The sequence below is a fragment of the Barbus barbus genome (genome assembly GCF_936440315.1).
Source record: "Barbus barbus genome assembly, chromosome: 2".
NCBI lineage: Eukaryota > Metazoa > Chordata > Actinopteri > Cypriniformes > Cyprinidae > Barbus > Barbus barbus.
This window is the reverse complement of record NC_136730.1, coordinates 9,266,259-9,288,249: the sequence shown is the minus strand read 5'-3', so window position 1 is coordinate 9,288,249 and position 21,991 is coordinate 9,266,259. Positions and strand designations below refer to the sequence as shown.

Sequence of the window (21,991 nt, the reverse complement as noted above, 5' to 3'; positions counted from 1 at the left end):
GGAAATGACTTCAGCCATGTTGTGCATGTTATTCATACATGTGAAAGCAAACAGAAAAAATTAAATTAAATAAATAATAATAATATATTATATTATTATTCCATTAACATCATATATATAACTATATATGTTTCAAAAACTGAAAAGGTATCTGCTGACATTCACCTCAATGCAATAAGCGGTCTATCATTTAACAGGAAATTATGCAATTTCAGTGACAGCAACAATCACATCCTCTCCTTATTTGAACATAGTCTGAGTCTGGTTTAAGGTCTGATAGTGGCACAAACAAGGCCAAAAATCATCTGTTTTAGTGAGAGTACAGTATACCACGAATCGAAACATTGATGTTGCAACTTCAATTCAAACAATAACTGTAAAATATTTTAGTCTCTTTAAATGAGCCAGTTGATAAATTGTAAAGAGTAAATATCTATTCAAATGTGGCATATAAAATGTTTGTGAAACTGTATGTTTTATAGGTATCCCGATTCACTGCTTTGTGGAACATTTCTCAAAGATGTTTAGTTTGAATGTTTATTATTATTATTATTATTATTATTATTAACGTGCTGCACTTCTGAACGAATATTTATTTCTAAGCCATTTCTTACAATCAAAATTATGCTTGCACAGACACTTTTGTGTCTGCCTGTGTTTTCTGCATAAATATGAATATGATTTTGTTTGGTCATGTTGCATTGCAGTGTAAAATTACTCATTATGTCTATGTCCTTGGTGCTGAAATTACAAATCTGTGTCCCATAAACTTCGGACTTTAATGATGTTCAGGCCCTAACTGACAAAAAATGTTGTCATGTTCTCTGATATATGCTATGTTATTAATACATATAGCAAACAAATGCAATTTACACAGTTAGTCCACCATGACTTTACTATGCATAATATTTGTCATCTATAAAAACTCATAATCAGGACACTGGAGAAAACAAAAGTTTCATTTTACCATATTCCTGAGTTCTTTCCACGCTCTGGATGGAATATAAATGTAACTTCTATGACAAGCGTTTCTCTAAGCAATAGCAGAGGCCTGCAGAGATATTGAAGCATGGTATCAATTCAAAATACAGGCCCTTTTTATAATGTGAAACTCTCATTGACAGGCTATCTGACCAATCATAATGCAGAATCTGCCATTTTTGTTTGAGAAACAAACCAGAAAGGAGATTAGAGTAACGTTGGTGGACTTGAACTTAAAAAATGGTGTATATTGATGTCTCTCAGCAGTTGAAACAAGATACCATCTGATGCTCTCACATTTCTCACTATAACTAGTTGAGTCAGGACCACTCTGTTCGATGTCAGAATATTGTAGAGGTCCTGAACTTTATGTTTGGTGGCAGGCTTCACTCTGAAGGGTTCAGTTCTGAGCTATCCACAGGCAAACCTCACTGATGTTTGAACCCCCCCAGTTCAGTTCTAAGATCATTCAGGGAGTGCACTCTCTGGATGGTTAGGAGAGGTGGTATGCCTTAATATTTAAACAGAGTAACTTCTTGCTCTGCAGAGATTTCACCATTATCAGATCAGGTCACGTGTTGGCACGATGGGCAACAAGACATTCCATGGCCATATTATCCACATCTTCCCATTAGATGCCAATGTCTTCCAGGTCTTCTTGGAAAGCCTCTATGTCTCCATTGATCTTCTTTATTAGGCTGTTGATTCAGCCTATGTCCCTCCATCAGTGCCCACTATGCTCACAAGGTTGATGAACTACTGCACTTCCTCAATCAGATGTCCTCGAACCATCAGTGGACTTTGGTCTGTGTACCTCCTACCCTCATCGATTGGCCTCCTCTGCTCAACTTCCTGCCCTCTGCATTCAGGCTGATTGTCTCTTAACTCTATGTGTCAGTACGTCTCAAATAGAATGCAGCATCAATTTACTATCGGAGATTTGTCATGTTGCGTCGCGCCACATCCAGTGTAGACAGCATGACTGATTATAATGGATTCTATTGTATTTTGTTGCACCGGTGTAGACACAATGTAATAGTGATGAAAGCAACCTGCAAGCAACATTTTTTCCTCACTCTCATTTATTTCTATTTATTTACTTCTCTCTTGGTACTACAGTATGCAAACAAATAATGCTGAAAAGTTAATCCAATCACAATTTATTCTTTGATGTAGGCTAAAGCATGAGTCTGAGCTCCGCCCTTTAGAAACTTTAGGGCTCTCTTTTTAGATTGACAGATTTATCAACCAATCAAATTGTTCGATTTGCACATGGTGGTGGGTGTAGTTTTTCAGATATGTCATTGAAGATTCTGCCTGGATGGATCTTGGATCTTGGTTTGTTTTGCTATTTGTTTGCTATTTGTTTGTTTATGTGTATGTATTGGACATCAGTAATGTTCAGTATTAGATATTTATTTGTTTCTAGCTATTTTAAGATTTAATTTAGCCTACTTTTGTCATCATGTAGCACTAATTAATTTCTTAAGAAAGTACAACAATCAATAAATATTAACAAACTGTTTTAGACCACATACACAAACTCTTTTGTTTAATGTATAACTTTTAAGATATATTTAAGGATTAAGTGTGCGCAAACACACAAGGAATTTGTTGTGGTGTTTAAGAAGCGCTTGGTACATACATGCATACATACATACATACATACATACATATCTGACATGAGAACAGAAACATTTAAATAAGACTTAACAATAATAATAATGTGTAAGAATCTGGAACAGAAGTTTTATGTACAGATTTGTGCCTCATTTACTCTATATATACAGCTGTTTAGAAAAATATGCATATATATTTACAAAGTACAAGGGAGAGGGTCAATAATTAGAGATGGGGAATGAATTACAGGCATGAATTACAGAACACAGATAATAATTCCTGTGTTAGATTTTTAGGCTGGAGATGGCATGGGGGAAACTGTTTTTATGCCTAGATGTTCTAGTGCACAGAGATCTGTAGCATCTGCCTGAGGGGAGAAGCGCAAACAGTTTGTGTCCAGGGTGAGAAAGGGTCTGTGATGATGTTACCTGCCCGTTTCTTCACTCTGGAGTAGTACAAGTCCTGAAGGCTGGGCAGATGGACACCAATGATCCTTTCTGCTGACCTAACAGTCCGCTGCAGTCTTCTTATATCTGATTTGTTGGCTGACCCAAACCATACAGTTATAGAAGAGCACAGGACCGGCTTAATAACAGCAGAGTAAAACTGTGTCATGTGCGCCTGTGGCAGGTTGAACTTTTTCAGTTGACGAAGAAAGTACAATCTCTGCTGAGCCTATTTCACGATGGAGTCGATGTGAGTATCCCACTTCAGGTCCTGGGAGATGGTGGCACCCAGGAACCTGAATGACTCCACTGCAGTCACAGTGCTGTTCATGATGGTGAGTGGTGGGAGAGCAGGGGGGTTTCTCCTGAAGTCCACTATCATCTCTACAGTTTTGAGCGTGTTGAGCTCCAGGTTGTTGTGACTGCACCAGACAGCTAGCTGATCAACCTCCTGCCTGTAACCAGACTCGTCACCGTCCTGGATGAGGCCGATGACTGTAGTGTCATCTGCAAACTTCAGGAGCTTGACAGAGGGGTCTTTAGAGGTGCAGTCGTTCGTGTAGAGGAAGAAGAGCAGTGGGGAGAGAACGCAGACCTGAGGTGCTCCAGTGATGATGGTGCAGGTGTTGGATGTGAGTTTTCCCAGCCTCACTAGCTGCTGCCTGTCTGTCAGGAAGCTGTTGATCCACTGACAGACGGAGGTGGGGACGGAGAGCTGAGTCAGTTTATTCTGAAGGATGTCCGGGATGATGGTGTTGAAGGCGGAGCTGAAGTCCACAAACAGGATTCTTGCATAAATCCCTGGTTTGTCTAGACGTTGGAGGATAAAGTGCAGTCCCATGTTGACTGCATCATCCACAGACCTGTTTGCTCGGTAAGCAAACTGCAGGGGGTCCAGCAAGGGACCAGTAAAGTCCTTCAGGTGAGCCAACAGGGGCCTCTCAAATGACTTCATCACCAACAACGTTAAAGCAACAGGTCTGTAGTCATTAAGTCCTGTGATTTTTGGTTTCTTGGGTACAGGGATGATCGTGGAGCGTTTGAAGCAGGAGGGGACTTCACATAGCTCCAGTGATCTGTTGAAGATCGATGTGAAGATGGATGATAGATGATGCCATGCCATCTCCAGCCTAAACAACTAACACAGGAATTATTACCTGTGTTCTGTAATTCATGCCTGTAATTCATTCGCCATCTCTAATACACATACATACACACACACACACACACACACATACATATACTTTTTACTTTTAGTCATTTAGCAGACACTTTTATCCAAAGCAACTTACAAATAAGAAAAAGTATGTTAACAAAAACTAAAAGTCAAAACTCTGTAAATACTATACACACATATTTAAGGAAATAAAGAAATTACATAAAATTGATTCAATTTTATGTATTTGTTTTGTTCAATACTGAACATTTAAATGAAAACAAAAAAAATAAGCTAAAAACAATTCAAAATATTAAAACAACAAAAGGTATGAGTATAATAATGCTTATAACACTAAGCCAAACACCAATAAACAACTACATGTGTATGTAGAGCCACACACATATACATATACACTCACCTAAAGGATTATTAGGAACACCTGTTAAATTTCTCATTAATGCAATTATCTAAATCAACCAATCACATGGCAGTTGCTTCAATGCATTTAGGGGTGTGGTCCTGGTCAAGACAATCTCCTGAACTCCAAACTGAATGTCAGAATGGGAAAGAAAGGTGATTTAAGCAATTTTGAGCGTGGCATGGTTGTTGGTGCCAGACGGGCCGGTCTGAGTATTTCACAATCTGCTCAGTTACTGGGATTTTCACACACAACCATTTCTAGGGTTTACAAAGAATGGTGTGAAAAGGGAAAAACATCCAGTATGCGGCAGTCCTGTGGGCGAAAATGCCTTGTTGATGCTAGAGGTCAGAGGAGAATGGGCCGACTGATTCAAGCTGATAGAAGAGCAACTTTGACTGAAATAACCACTCGTTACAACCGAGGTATGCAGCAAAGCATTTGTGAAGCCACAACACGCACAACCTTGAGGCGGATGGGCTACAACAGCAGAAGACCCCACCGGGTACCACTCATCTCCACTACAAATAGGAAAAAGAGGCTACAATTTGCACGAGCTCACCAAAATTGGACGGTTGAAGACTGGAAAAATGTTGCCTGGTCTGATGAGTCTCGATTTCTGTTGAGACATTCAGATGGTAGAGTCATAATTTGGCGTAAACAGAATGAGAACATGGATCCATCATGCCTTGTTACCACTGTGCAGGCTGGTGGTGGTGGTGTAATGGTGCGGGGGATGTTTTCTTGGCACACTTTAGGCCCCTTAGTGCCAATTGGGCATCGTTTAAATGCCACGGCCTAACTGAGCATTGTTTCTGACCATGTCCATCCCTTTATGACCACCATGTACCCATCCTCTGATGGCTACTTCCAGCAGGATAATGCACCATGTCACAAAGCTCGAATCATTTCAAATTGGTTTCTTGAACATGACAATGAGTTCACTGTACTAAAATGGCCCCCACAGTCACCAGATTTCAACCCAATAGAGCATCTTTGGGATGTGGTGGAACGGGAGCTTCGTTCCCTGGATGTACATCCCACAAATCTCCATCAACTGCAAGATGCTATCCTATCAATATGGGCCAACATTTCTAAAGAATGCTTTCAGCACCTTGTTGAATCAATGCCACGTAGAATTAAGGCAGTTCTGAAGGCGAAAGGGGGTCAAACACAGTATTAGTATGGTGTTCCTAATAATCCTTTAGGTGAGTGTACATACATATAAAAATAAATTCAATATAGATATTTAATTTCCAAATAGTATGAAGTACTAAAATAACTCAAATTAAATAAAACTAAAAGTGAATAAACAAACTTATACAGACATCAACACTGAGCCAATCACACGTTTTAAAACAACAACAACAACAACAACTTACTTACACATAGTAAGAAATGGTTATAAAAACTGAAACAGAAGTGAAGCAAGTTGTAGGAAAAATAAAAAGCGATACTTATATCCTTTGCCGGTGTCCCTGTCCGGTTGAGTCGCACGGTAGATTCGATGGTCTTTATACTCTTCGGTCTTCACACGAGGAGAGCTTTACACGACGGCTGCCGCGGTATAATAACCTTTTTTTTATATCCATCTAACAAATCACTATTTGAATTCAGCTGAACCCACTTTCCTGTTTATCACCAAAAATGGCCAAGCAAGTGCAGACACTGACAAGATACACGAATACACTGTGTATATATATATATATATATATATATATATATATATATATATATATGTGTGTGTGTGTGTGTGTGTGTGTGTGTATTGTTCTGATTTATAATATCAGACATTTATTGGTTATAAGCCATAACATTAAAATAATTAGGCTATAAGCATATGTCCAAATTTCAATATCAGTGCATCACTAATGTTTGTGTCTGTGTGTGTGTTTGATAACAAATGGGTCATGAAAGCATGTAAGTAATGTTAATACTTTGAACATTCCTTGAAAATGGACAAAATACATAATTCTTTCCCTACACCATGAACTTACATAGTTGAGAGGTAGCAAAAAAATCTATAGTGCATCATTCTAACATTAACTATGAACTGCAACAAAACATCCATCAAAAAAAGAAAAGGTACTGGTAATTTTCTGCCAGGATATTATCAGTTAAGTTTGCGGACATTTCCTTTAACCCAATTCAATGTAATCCTTAAATAAAACAGGCCTACAGGTAAAACATCTGTGAAAATATCAATTAATCCCATCCCTATTTTTACAGACTTTTCTTGGAGTGTGCAAATATGGACCATGCATGTATAGCCTACATGAATGAACCATTTACCAAACCATACAGTTACATTCCATAGCATTTACATTCATAAATCCAGAATAGTTCAACTTGTTCATGCCCTTGCCATTTGCCAACTCTCTTGATCCAAACTATTAAAAAATATTTTTTTGGTAACATTTTATTTTAAGGTGTCCATAATACAGAGTAATTACCTAATTAAGTATTTAGTAGTAGCTGTTGTACTTACATGAAACAAAATTTACTTACCATGCAACTAAATTATGGGACAGTCTGTACTTACAGTTTGTAATTATGGAGATGTAATAGGCAGCTACTGTTACACATATGAAACAGACCGAGTCTGTTACACAGCTACTTCTGTAACCAAAAGATTATTACATATTTTGCAGACTTTATACAACGTAATTATAAATACAAGTACACAGACATAAGCTACTTTAAATAAAGTGTATCAAGACTGTACTTAAGTGTACGTCATGTGTATCTATACAGTACACCTTATCCAGCTGCACCTTAGTTTGATTTAACCCACCAGTACACAGCTTAAATACATGTAATACCTTTCTAATTATATTACAATTACAAAATATTACACAGGCATAAGCTACTTAAAATAAAGTGTATCAAAATTGTACTTAAGTATACAAGTAGCTGTGTAACAGACTCGGTCTGTTTCATATGTGTAACAGTAGCTGCCTATTACATCTCCATATTTCAAACTCTAGTTACAGGCTGTTCCATAACTTAGTTACATGGTAAATACATTTTATGTCATGTTAGTACAACAGCTACTACTAAGTACTTAATTAGGTATAAGGATATCTTGGATGCCCGTGATCACTACTACTAAACACAGGAAATTTTATATGGGGCCCTTTAAGGGTTTGTTTTCTGGTCACATGCTTTGGAACATCTTATTTCCTGCTTTTTCCTCTGTCAAACCACATAATGTACTTTTAGTAACAATAAAACAACATATTAACCAGATAGATTTGAGGGAAGCCAGCTTTAGTTAACTAAACAGTAGTTTTTATAATATCTGTCTTAATAAATGAGAGATGTTTTTGGAGCAATGGAAAAATGGTTGGGTTAAAAAAAAAAGTTCTAGCCGTTTTGATGTGGTAAGGGGTGTGAAATCATAAAAGTTAAGGTGAAAGCGCATATGTGCATCAGTTGTCTGGAGTAGAGGCCAATGGACACATGGTAAGGCCACAGTCTAGTCTAATCTATAATCTACCATTATTCTTTTGCATGTGTTAATGGATTGATAGTGTGCTCCTCCTTTGCTTTTGTTTTGTTTTTTTAATCAGAGGAATGCAAAGTACAAGGATTATTTTGGAAGAGAACTGATCATGAGATATTATTTAATTGTTTTGCTTGCATCAACAATAGGTAAATATGCCTATATGTTATTTTAAATATTTAACAACTTATTTTACTATGTAAAACCTTCAACTCAAAAGGTACTTGCTGTGTGCTTCATTTTGCAGTCTGCTCCTCTGATGTGGATGTTGTTCAGGAGGATAATGTAAAAATAGTTCGAGCTGGAGTGGATGTGAACCTCACTTGCACATTTTCAAATGTTCTGCAATCAACAAAAGCATGGTTTAAACAGACGACTGATGGAAAATCTTTACAAATTGTATCTTCATATTTAAATCTACAACCCAGTTGGAATGAGGACTTTAAGAAAACAAATCGTTTTAATGTTATTAAAGGAGACGATCATTTTAATCTGACCATTTTAAAGACAAAGCCTTCAGACTCAGCAATGTATTTCTGTGTAGTCGCAGCACATTACATTATTGGTATGGGTGCAGGAACCAGATTACTTGTCAGAGGTAAGTTTTTCTGTTTGTTATTGTAGCTTTGTTTGGTTTGTGGCATCTGATTTTTTGTCCTTACTATTTCTTTCTCTCTTATGTCCCTTTTAAAGATGCAGCCATAGGTAGAAACACAACTCTTCAGCAGTCTTTGATAGACACGCTTCATCCAGGGGATTCTGTGAGTTTGCAGTGCAGCATCTTCACTGAGAGTTGTTCAGGAGAACACAGTGTCTACTGGTTCAGACAAAGCTCGGGAGAATCTCAAGGAGTGCTTTACACCAAAGGAGAGAGAAATGGTCAGTGTGAGAACAGCACAGAGTCTCAAACACAGAGCTGTGTCTACAATCTCTTCAAGAGCAACATCAGTTACTCTGATGCTGGGATTTACTTCTGTGCCGTGGCCGCATGTGGAGAGATACTGTTTGGAAAAGGAACTGAGCTCAATTTTAGAGGTAAAAATAGGTGAAAAATAACGGTTTAAATTGGTTTGATATTTCCTCTCTGGAAAGCATTTCATTCAAATAGTGCCATACATGATGCCGAGCTGATCTAATAAATGTAAAAAAATAAATAAATAAAAACATTCTAAGAAATTAAAGTTCCCTTTGTTTCAGAAAATGCTGACATGAACCCAACTCTTCTTGCTCTTGGATTTTCAAACATCATATTTTTGTCCATTGTTGTTTTTCTGGGAATAAAACTATACAGGGGTCAGACTAAAGGTAAGTATTTTTGTATAAAATAGTAGTAATGCAAAAATTGACAGACTAAAAATAATACATGATGGCCATTTATAATAACAAGAGTGTTTCTGAAATTTTCCAAAGTGCCTACATCTCAAGAGAGTCAAGTAAGTACATAATTTTCTTCTTAAATGTATTTTTAGATCTTAAATGTAGAAATGCTGACTTCATTTACAGTAATCTGTTTTATCATTTAGTACTTTTTTAATAAAATTTCAAATATAAAAACGTTAGGATTTTGGTGTATTTTATGCCATCTCACATATCTTTTTCCTCACATAATTGGAGCTTCTTTTCTCTCTTAAAGAATGAAGGCTCTCTGAATTATGCAGCCATTGGTTTTAGTCAGAAACCTCTGAACACAAGAAGAGCCAAAGGAAAGATCAGTCAGGACCAGTCTCTGTATACACAGGTCAGACTGAGCCCGGTCTCATGAAAATGCATATTCACATCACACCAGTGACATTCAGAGCTTTAGAGAAACATCTTCTACAATGTAGAAATGTGTCCATCATTATCATAACAACATATTTAAATCATCCATTTAATTTGTCATAAAATTTTCTCAGAGTAATTTCTACTCCATTTTAGTTTAGAGTAATTTTCTTTATCTGAAATTGATTCAAAGAACAGTCTGAGAATGTAAGCCTACAGTGCAATGAATTTATCACTGCTGAGTCTGACACTTGATTTTTGTTCGGGTCAGGTCTAGGATTTTCCATGAAATAAATGTTAAAGTGGCATGTTTGTGTTGTTAGTTCAAATAACAGTAGTTAACAATGTCAAAATACGAATTACAAGACGGTCACTATAGGTGACCATATTTAAATGTCTTTAAATCTTTAAATACAGTGCTATTTAAGCTTTGTCCTGTATATTGTTAGATATATGAATTTGTTTAACTTAGTAATGATAAGAATAATAGTGGGAAATATAGGTAGTGTCTGTTTGTGTGCCCATGTTTTTGTGGATCCATGCATATTATTAGACTGTGCGCTATTCTTTTTGGGCATCTTTTGAACTACATGTTATGGTATGTTCCATTTTACAAACACCTTATGAATCTTGCGTGTGTATGTTTCATTTGCATCTACTAAATGATAATAAATTTATGTGTGTGTGTTAAGTGCATGGTTCATGTGTCAATTCAGTTCTTGTGCATTGTGATACTGTAGGCTAGTGTTTGCAGTTCACAAGAATTAACACTGAGAATTAAGACAAACTGATTGTGGTAATAGCATGGTTTGTTTGTTGACTTTTCTATTTACTTATCTATTTACTTACTCACACCATAGGTTCCTGGTGTTGTAAAATATAGTTTTTCTTGTTTTACCCAAGCGGAAAGTCATATGTTGGTTGTTAAATATAGACCTGTAATATAGATGGTAAAATTGCTACATTTTCATTTCAATCCGTGTTCATTTTGACCACGAACAATGTGCTAAGTATTTAAGCGCGTGCAGCACAGTAAAAATAGACAGTGAAAATGTTTTGCAAACTGCATTTGTTTGCACTGAATGCTCTGACCTGTTAACTTAGGCACGGAAAAATATGCACTGCAACTGGAGTAAGTGTGAAACAGCCTTACTCATTGTAGACATGTCTTACGTGTAAACACAACAGCCCATCCTGCTTCCGATGCAAACGGATAGGCCTATGTCTGAAACCTGCTGTCCAAATGCGAATTAAACTCATGGTACTGCCACCTATTAGTGTAAGAATATTGCTTTCGAACTCTTTTGCTGTTGTTGTTCTTTTTAATTAATGAATTTTATTTATGTATTTATTTAATCTGGTTACAACAAAACAGGAGTGAAGTCTTGTGGCCATAGTTTGAACCATCTGTAATCTTTAAGGCACCTAACCACCAACTGCTCCCTGGGCTCCGCAGCAAATAGCAGCCCACTGCTCCAGGAGTGTGTTCATGGTGTTTGTGTGTGCAATGAATGGGATAAATGCAGAGCACAAATTTCAAGTATGGGTTACCATAAGTGGCTACACGTCATGTAACTTTAGGTATGCTTTCGGTATATCTAAATATTGAGGAATTATTTATTCCCAGATACAGGGAATTGGGTTACAACACTCTAGAAAAAAATAAAAACATGAAGCTCTTGAAAGAGACAAAAGACTTAATTTGCTTATCAAATTTCACTATCAGATTTAACAGTTTTTCACATGTGATTTAACAAAAGGAGATATAACACCGGTTTAAGGGAGAAATTTTAGGGGCTTCTGAAGGGCCAAACACAAGGATCTCTCTCTCTTTTTTTTTTTTTTTACTCTAATAATAAAGAAAATGTAGAGACATCCAGGCTTTAACATCAGAAATGCATTCAACTAGAGAGTCAAGGAATGTTTATAAAAAAAAAAGAAAAAAAAAAAAGATAGTGTCAATGTAAATTGTAATAGCCATTACTGTTTGTTACGTAACGTGCTCCAGGAAACAGGGAGTTCAGTGAAAATAGGGGTTTTTTTTTTAATCGTGCAAACAGAAATAACAGCATAAACATAACTTTAAGACTCGACAACACTAGACATCAAACTGAATGCTTATAAAGCAAACGGAAACAAAGGAGTAAACGAGATAATTAACACAAGACAGGTGAACAGGATGAACGATGATTAACTAATGACAGGAACTACCAAATAAGTGCAAAACAGAACTAAAAGGAAACCGACATGTAACACTGTTTATATGAACAAAAATTATTATACATCATGTAATTATTGCAATACAACATTGTGGAAGATATTTATTGACTGGTTTTTCAGTCATTACACAGTACAGTTCATTAACAGAATTTATTCTGTTTATCAAAAATAATTGGCAGAATTACACAAAATTATAGTTTTAATGATTAATATGAGCTAATATACAACAATGTTTTGCCATTGTCTTGATTTGTCAAACCCGAACACACCCGAATATGTCCTTAAAGCTGGTATTTCTTTTAATTCTTTGTGCATTTGGCGATGGCGGGTGAAAACCAAAAGGCCACTTTCTCTTCCTTGTACTACAAGAAAAAGAGCGTTCCAGACAATATAGTTTCTATTTCCATATGATGATTATAGTAATAATCATAAGTGGTTTTAAATCTGGAGTGTTTAATTTGGCAAACCTGTTCATTTGTTATTGACACGTCCTCATCAGTAGTCTGGATTTGCTTATATTTGCTTTCTGTTGCATTAATAGACTCTGTAATAAATGAGACAATAGTCAGACCTCACATGAGTTAAACAGCAATAGAAGCAAGAGATGATTTCAAACACTTACCATTTCTCCTCGTGCAACACAGAAGAATATTGATGGTAATATTTGATGTCAGGAGCACCAAATATTGTTGTCTAAGTTGTCTAAATCTTGAGGAACAATATTTGATCAAGGAATGCATACACAGGTATTCAGCATGAACAATTTGAGTAGTTGATTAGGAAGCTTTCATATTAAAGATAAAAATGGAAGTGTTTTCATACAAAAAAGTTTAGAATTTAGCACTGTACAACTGAAAAGTTCCGAGCAACAAACAGAAAGAGTTGTCTTGGCTAACCAAAGGTGTCAGATATGTTGAAATGCTGACACTTACCAGGATTGTGTTTAGAAACGTTTCCAAATAAAGCCTCCCCACATGTGGCCAGTGCACAGTTAATTCCCGTTTGTGAGGAACTGAACTTTTTCTTTGGGAGGTTGTACTCACAGGTCGGTGAAAGACAGTCAGCTTCAGAGCTTCTCACACATCCATCACTTGTGTTTCCATGAACATAAATGAATCCTGGAGGAGATTCTCCAGATCCATGTTTGAACCAGTAGAGACGATTTTCACCTCCACCACTCATTTTCAATTGAACATTGTAGAGGCACATTCATGTTCAATCTTGGGCAGCTTTGTACTCGTGGGTTTGCGGATTTCTGCTCCTAGAATGGACGACCTTTTGAGTAAATAACTTTTTGATTGTTTGTTTTACCATCATTATAATGACCACTCAGAGGTTGTGAGCTCTTACTCACCTTTAATAACCAGACGAGTGCCAATTCCAAATATAACTATATTAGAGAAAGAGAAAGCACAATAGTACCTGCCTGAATCTGATTGTAAGGCATTTACAATTGTCAGATTATAACTGTCAGTCCCTCTTACAGCATCAAAATGATTCCTTTTAAATTCATCATGAAATTGGCTTTTTGATTAATGGAGAAGTGAGGAAATGAGACATGGTTCTTCTCCAGTGACTTGCTTGTACCAAGATGTTATGCTTATTTGTTCTGTTTTAATCGAGCAGGACAAAACCACAGGATCTCCTTCATGAACTGATACAACTGGGTGCATACAAATGTCTCCATATATTGCCTTAACTGCTAAAAGATTGCAAACAATGCTTAAATTCTGATGATCCTTACAAAAGTATTATTTACCATTATTTGTTAAATTTATTTCAGTATTATTGAAATGACACTTACGGATTTCATACAAGAGGAAGATCATCACACAAACCTTTCTGTCCATTTTATCGTCATCCAGATCATTCTGTGCTCAGGCTAAAAAAAGTATTTCACACAGAGTTAACTGCTATATACACTTATACCTTAAGATCACATGGTTCTGTTAGTCAGCAAATCATCATCCATTTCCTGAACTTGACACAGTTGTATGTGCAACGCTTCCAACCCACACAAATTATTTCTGTAGGCAAAAAAGATTGATCTATGTAGAATATTCCTGGATGAAGTATTTACCTTTTTTCCCCAAAAAGTGCATTTTATTTTTATTTTGTTTTCAGCCTAAAATTATTAAAAACAAATCAATTAAAATGATTATTTATTTTTATTTAATTTTTAAGTATCCACATTTGACTATTAAATATAGTTACAAGTACATACTATATGGACAAATAAAGTTAAACTGGGCAATATTTAATTATCATCTTCCAACAAATGTTTATTATTTTTTTAATATTAATAGTTTGATTCAGGCCATATGTAAATTAAAATGCACTGTAACCTTTGACACAGAAAATCCCTGTCCATGGTCCTGAAATTACACAACTCTTGGATGTTGTGCTGATTTGTGAGCACAAAAAGCAATATCATATTTTGATGCACCATATTTAGTGTTCTAATTAATAAATGAAATGTGATATTATTATAATGCACATCACATTTCATATGATCATCTTTGATTGGGCCAATGTTGATATTGCCTTCATCACCTTCTCTTCATTCTGCAGCTGTACTAATCACTAATAAACACAATTTGTATTTTTAAATACAGTATATTACATTTTTCTGTTGTATTATATTTTAAAATATTTAATAAGTCTGTGATTTGAATCTATTTTATTATTTATCTTAGCTCTTGATGAACCACAACTTAAAGGTGAATTATGGGATTTTTTTCAATGTTAAAGTACTTTTTAAAATACTTGTAGCATAATAAATATATTTAAATATCTTATAACTGTTCATGTTGAGACAATGTTAAGCAGCTTTAACTTACAGTAGAGTAACATTAAGCTATTAGTAGGTTATTTTGAAACACTGGCCCTCTATGGTGCTATACCAGTGCTATAACAGTTAACTTTACTGTGTTTTGTGAGCATTACGATGTAGCTCGACACAGCAATGTTGACTTGACTGATGGTGTGTGATTAAGGTGCGACTACCTGTTTGTATGAACACGAAACCGCCTGAGAGTTATTTTTGCAATTTGGTAATTATATAGTGTACTTCATCTTTAAATTAAAACCCTTGCAGATTTGTGTATTTCATGTATATTTTTGGCCTGCCATCTAAACTATAATTTACACAAACAATGAGCTGAAAATCCTTCACATCAGAAGGTAAGGTTAGTGTGTATGAGCAGGCTAAATTGTATTTTTGAAAACTTTAAAGCTTTGTTTAACTAGAGCAGTGTCCTATGAGTTGTTTAATTTTTTAAAAAAATTTTAACTAGTGCAGTGTCCTATGAGAACAAATGTAACACTTTAAATCAAAGGTCTTTGTAGTTCAGTCTCAGGCGTGATGCCCTAAGTCTAAGAAGCTGTAAATGCATGTGACTGCTTTTGACACCTTTTTTTTTTAGCAACATCAGTCGCTGTGTGGAAACTTTTGACCATTAACATCGAGATCTACTGAAGACTGAAGGCTGTTTGATCTTTCCATTCTGTTTTCACTTTCATGCACGGACCACAAACGCAACACTGAGACCGACAGTCTGCACTGTGACCTCATAAATGAGGTCGCTGATCTGTCTGCTCTGTTTTCCACTGTAATGCTAAATAACACGTAATATTAATAATAATTAATGATAATAATAATAATAATAAAATGTAACATCCTTACACATTTGTCAGATGTTATAAATACATACATATATATATATATTAACTATAATATATATTATATTTAATACACATAGTACATATATTACCTCTTTGAAGAAACTGTATAAAGAAACATACACCGATCTAAATATTATATTTAGAAATGTACATATATTTAATGAAGTAACTTTCAATGTCAATGGTGTGATAAAATAGAAACTGTCTTTTTTTCTATTACTGTATAAAGCTGAACCTATTTCTATTGAAGCGGCAAAAAAAAAGGGTAACAAAACGACCACAAAATATCAAGACCTTACAATCAATTTTATATCTTTTGTGTAATATTCTAACTTTGATGGCGTTAGTTTTCTCTTCTTGCTCAGTTCTTCTTGTTTTCAGCAGCAGGGAGAGCACAGTATAAGTGAAAAACATTTACATTAACTTTTAATTGATGAACTATGATTAAATGTATGCACTGTACATAGTTTATTGTATACTTATTTAACTCTTGTGCTGTGCTATAAATCCTTTACTTAAGTTGGTGTTCTGTTCACACAGTCCCTGCTTGTATGTCATTTTATCTTGGATTCTATCTTTTTGCCAGCTTCTTTTCTTTTAATTTCTTTTAATTAGCAATTGTATTTCTTTTTGGAACTGATTGGTCATATAGGCTTCATTGATCTGATCTGATCTAATGCACATCAGTTTTTGAGTAAAAATAAACATAATTTGTGAATAATTTTGTCAAAATTCACTTAAAAACTCAGGTGTATAAGCTCAGATCACTGAGGCCTACAACCAACTATGCTAATTTAATTCCATGTTTGTGCTAACTTGTGCTAAATGAAAGAAAACAAGCTGATAAAAAGATTGAGTTCAATATTTTGTGATAAAATCGCAAAATGAAAGATTTACACACAATTTTTAGTTGTAGGCCGGTAATTTTTTACTGAGAACAGTAACAAGCAAAGTCTTAGTCCAATGTAACAACTTTAACTAGTATTTTCAAGAAAAAAGACAATCCTCTCTGGGTCAAAATGACCAGAACAAAACATGAGGGGTAAACAACTCAAATACATAATTTTGGGTTTAATTTATATAAATATACACATTTATATACACATGAATGAATGTCTTTAGTAATATGTAACAAGTAAAATTGTCCAGTAAGATCTCAGAGACTTTTTTTTTTTTTTTTTTGGGTGGGCTATTTGTGTTTTTGGTAATGGAAAGGGATGTGAAGACAGGTTGGCGTAAGTATTTTTTGTGGTTTTGATGCAGCAAGTGTTGTGGAAGAAAAATAAATGGGTCTTGTGTTGCGGGTGGAAACTTAAACCATGATGCATGTTCATGCTCACACTGAGAGCAAAGGTGTTGATCCATTTTTACTTTGTTTATTTTTTAGGTGTTTTATTTTGATCATTTATGTATGTATGTATTTTTATTTGTATTTTATTTTATTTGTAACATACTATAATTGTATGTGTGCGTGTTTATTTCACAGGGACAATTCAAAATAACATCACTGCAGCAGTTTTAAACTTCTAGTACAGAAATAAGAAATATAACAACCAACAAACAATCTAAAATTCAACACACAGTAATACAATATATGTGACCCTGGACCACAAAATCAGTCTTAAATAGCATGGTTATGTTTGTAGCAATAGCCAAAAATATTTTGTATGGGTCAAAATTATCTATTTTTCTAAAATCATTAGGATATTAAGTAAAGGTCAAGTTCCATGAAGATATTTTGCAAATTTCCTACAGTAAATATATTACAACTTAATTTTTTATTAGTAATATGCATTGCTAAGAACTAAATATGGACAACTTTAAAGATGATTTTCTCAATATTTTTATTTGTTTATTTATTTTGTTTTTGAACCCTCAGATTCCAGATTTTCAATCTCAGCCAAATATTGTCCTATCCTAACAAACCATACATCAATGGAAAGATTATTTATACAGCTTTCATATGAGGTATAAATCTCAATTTCCAAAAATTGACCCTTACGACTGGTTTTGTGGTTCAGAGACACATATGTGTAAAAAATTAGAAATAACCAATTATGTAAAATAATTGTACTCTAAATAAAATAATGATCAAAAGATTTATTCTGTTTAAGACAAAATGATTCTGGATTAACCAAATGATGTATTTTGATCAAAGTTGCAAGCATACAGTACAAGCTGATCCGCTGATGTTCACCTCAGCAGTTTCTACTCTACACTAAGCAGTTTCTTCCTGTCACTCACTCAGCAGGATATGATGTCATTCACTCACTCAGCCCCTCTTTTTGTTTGACTCAAGTGTTTAACCTGACCAGATTTCATTAGATTTCTCTTACTTTTCTTCTGGACTTTTAATGAAATGAAGAGATTTTCCTGGTGGGAGTCATGTTTTCTTCTGTCTCTGACTTTAATCATGAGAAGAGCTTGTGCCACAGAGTGAAGAGAGAGAGAGTGGGCTGAGTAGGTGTAAAATAGGTCAAAGTTACTGCAGACAGCCTTATGCATGTCGATTGGGAGAAGACTGTCTAAAGCTCTTTTGTGTAGTTTGAGCAATTGATTAAATCTTACTACAGAACAGGTGTGTAAACTGGGCTAACTTTCTATGGCATGACATTGTGGTTTGTGGTGTCGATCTTAAACTTTAATCAGATCCTGCTACCATTCACATTCAAAATAAATTAAATCTTGCACAAATTTGTGTTTTTATCACCAATCATGTTGCAATGGTATCTGAAAATGAAATACACAGAGCATGGGGGTCTGTTTCTGTTTTTAATAAGACAAACATATTGCTCAAATGACACTTTATTCACATACAGTACGACATCAACACTAAAGCACATTAAGCATGAGACAGATGTCTGCAGTAATTTACAGAATAAAGAGACTGATTGTAAATATTTAAGTTTCATATTTATTCAGAGCATAACATAATAACAATTATGATTTATCACATGGTTTTCAAAGTGGCTCTGGTTAGCAAACAATATTAGCAACTATGCATATACAGTATTACAATACAGAGTTTTTTAATTTCAGTCCAGAGTATTCTGTATGCCTTTTCCTCTCTTCTCGCGGCTGTCTTGAGCTTTGGTTTGTGAATTTTAAGGCAGCATAATTCAAATCAGAGGTCCCGTGGTACTAAAATAAAAAATAATATATAAACATTTCCATTAAGTGCTGCACATCATCTACGCCACGTTTGTATAAATACTTGAATTAAAAAAAAAAAAATCTGTCCGTGTAATACAAACCTGTACACTTGACGCTATATTATCTGTAGCATAAACTTGCTGAGATGTGTTGCCTGTTATAAGATAAAATATTAGATGATTTTTAGTACTTTAAAATGACATTGATAGTTTCCTGTGTAGGTTAAAAGGAATTGTGTTAATTTTATTCCATAAATGTTACATGAATGATCTGAATAATACAAAATACTGAATATTTTTCATCTAATGTATATTATATGACGTATTATATACATAAATACATCAAGTCAGCTGTTACCTTTCGTCTTTTTCATGCAAAGTAGAATATTACTGATGAAGCTTATGGTCAGCAGTGCTGCAAGGCCAAATAGAATGTAGATCTTCATGTGTTGGCCTTTATGTTCATCTGAAAAAGTAACAAATAGCTTGAATGCACCGCATGCTGTGTCCCTGAACTACATGCAGCATGCAATTAAAGAAGCATGCGATTTGCATCAACAACGATGCATTTCATTTCAATAACGCTTTATGCGCACTGCAGTATTCTGTGTTATATACAGTGTAACATGTCAAAAATAGACAGGTTTTGTCTAATCATTGTTCAGTAGCTCCCTAAAGTGACATGGAATTAAGTCTTGCTGAGTCATTGCCCATAAAATGGCTGTTCAGGATGTATATAACTTGTTATCAATTGTATTTAACACACTTACCATCAGAAGCCAGATTAATTCCATGTCCAAATAAAATTTCCCGACATGTGACCACAGCACAGTAGTACGTCCCAGCATCAGAAGGCTTGATGTTTCCCATAGAGAGACTGTAGACACAGCTATTGGCAGGAGAAACAGTCACTGAGCTGTTTTTACAGCTTCCTTGAGTGTAAATGATTCCTGAATTAGATTTTCCTGAGCCATGTCTGAACCAGTAGACTTTCTGCTCACCTCCACAACTCTCTTGTTCGTTTTGGATTGCACATTGTAGAGTCCCATTTCCATCTGATGATGTTATTCCAGGATGAGGCTGCTGCAGCATATGAATCTTGTTGGATTTAGAACCTGTTGAAGGAATGCAATGAATTTAAGACTGTAAAATTGCACTTATTTCAGAAAAGGTTAATCTAAATGTTTACCACTCACCTCGAACCGCTAGATTAGTCCCTGCTCCAAAGTAGACAATGTTAGAAAAAGAAACAGCACAATAATATGTGGCAGAATCAGATTGTGCAGTTCTTTGAATAGTCAGATTAAAGCAGCCAATCCCTGCATCTACTTTAAAACGTTTTGACTTTTTAAAATCATCATAAAGTACATTATCTTGAGTCCAATGATATGAAGAGGCTACAAGAACTGGTCTTTCTCCCAGAGTCTGTTTGAACCACATAACTCTATTCAGTTGGTCTTTTGGGTGAAAGCAGTGAAATGTCACATCATCACCCACTTCAGCTGCTACATTTTCCATCTGCAGAATACTCCCAGAATATTGCATAGCTGTAAAATAATGTGCAGACATATAGGCGACATGGTGAAAAGTAAAGAAAGCTCAATAAAACTTGTGAAACCATTACTACTTTAGATTTGTACTTACATGGTTTAAAAAAGAAAACACATGCAATGAAGAGAATGACATACATTTTCAAATGACCTTCAGTGCTCAACCTTAGATTGTGTGAAACCTTTCCTCTGCTCTGAGTGGAAGCACTATCACATCATTGCATTGGCTCTCTGAGCTTACAAGTCATTGCCCATTTCCTTGTTCAACTTGTGCTTCAAACGGATGTGTTCAATTTTCATATAATCTTTAATGTTTTGTAAAGTATTACAGTATATTTATATCCATTTATAGCCTCAAAGGATTTAAACTGAGTATAAATGAAGTTACACACATATAAAATAACTAGCATTGTTTAAACTCAACACACTGATGAAGTTTCTACATCAGACAAAAGAACATTTCTCTTTATAGCACATGTCAGATTAAGGCCAATAAACTGACAATGTGAACTGATGATAATGAGTTATGAAACAACTACTGTGTTCAAATATTCAAATAAATCCAAATGACATCTTGCTACTGGGAGACTATATGTACAGTAAATCTTTATGTAAAAGCATTTGCAGGATTATTGATGAAAAAATATTGTGTAAGTGACTTTACAAGAGCATAATATGTTGGAAATCAAAATAGAAATATCTCTGTCTGTGTTTCTCTATTTGTGATCCCTCGCTGCCATCACCTGGTAGCTTATAATAGTATATGCTACATTATTGTCACGTGACCTCATCATATTGCATGTTTCAGCAAATGGCATCCAGTTGTCATCTTGGAAATTTAAAACAGTTCAGAATTTTGTTAAAACATAGTCAACATTAATCAAAACAGACCATTTTTAATCAAAGATTCATCAGTGCACATTATTTTGAAGAAAAAAAATAAACCACTAGAAACAGAAGGTCAAATGAAGTGCATTGCATTGTGGGATTGGAATGGTGCAACTTTATGAATTTAGAGAGTGGGTTCAACAAATATTATGTCAAATTAAGTTTAGTACTCACTATTTATCATTGGTCAAACAAATACAGTTCATACACTACATCATTTATTGCATGCTAAATTAAAATGTAAAGTATAAGCCTGCATGGATATGATTATGAAGAGTGTGACATTAATGTAACTAAAACCCAACACTTTTCCACCACTTTCCTACCACTCAATGCTTTTCCCCCCGCATTGAATATCCTGTTTCACTCAAAACACGTTCTGTTGAATTTAAGTTTTGCCTGATCTAATAATGAGTAAAGATGTATATATTTAAATATTATATTTGATATTTTTTCTACTGTATTCCTAACTCTAGAAATGGAAAGTCAAATAGAGTGCATTGCATTGTGGGATTAATTATTCAACATGGCATGCTCTGTCATAGAGGAAGTAATTGTATTGTGTTAGAGATGAATGACCAAATCAGAAGGATGACCTAAATCGAAT

General features: G+C 34.9%; 1 protein-coding gene across 2 annotated transcripts; it reads right to left on the bottom strand.

Moving 5' to 3' along the window:
- Positions 1–18,549: 18,549 nt before the first annotated feature.
- On the bottom strand, positions 18,550–20,692 carry LOC306882127 (uncharacterized protein). Of its 2 annotated transcripts, XM_079436610.1 has the most exons (7): positions 20,591–20,692; positions 20,143–20,493; positions 19,948–20,061; positions 19,717–19,835; positions 19,305–19,412; positions 19,049–19,101; positions 18,569–18,935 (listed from the first exon to the last, which is right to left on the bottom strand). In XM_079436610.1, exons 3-7 carry the CDS (start codon positions 19,980–19,982, stop codon positions 18,807–18,809), a joined length of 444 nt encoding a protein of 147 aa, XP_079292736.1. In that variant the 5' UTR covers positions 19,983–20,061; positions 20,143–20,493; positions 20,591–20,692; the 3' UTR covers positions 18,569–18,806. The 2 variants fall into 2 exon arrangements, with proteins under 2 accessions (XP_079292735.1, XP_079292736.1); XM_079436609.1 differs by having other exon boundaries at positions 18,550–18,935; positions 19,717–20,061; positions 20,591–20,686.
- Between the last annotated feature and the right edge of the window lie 1,299 nt (positions 20,693–21,991).

Bases quoted from the DNA above. Each gene is read 5' to 3' on its own strand.
- LOC306882127 (XM_079436609.1), bottom strand. From the start codon at position 20,636: ATGTATGTCATTCTCTTCATTGCATGTGTTTTCTTTTTTAAACCAT. The intron at 19,102-19,304 runs GTAACAGCTGAC...ATCTTATAACAG, and splicing joins TTGCATGAAAAAGACGAAAG to GCAACACATCTCAGCAAGTT. The intron at 18,936-19,048 runs GTTTGTATTACA...TTTTTATTTTAG, and splicing joins ATATAGCGTCAAGTGTACAG to TACCACGGGACCTCTGATTT.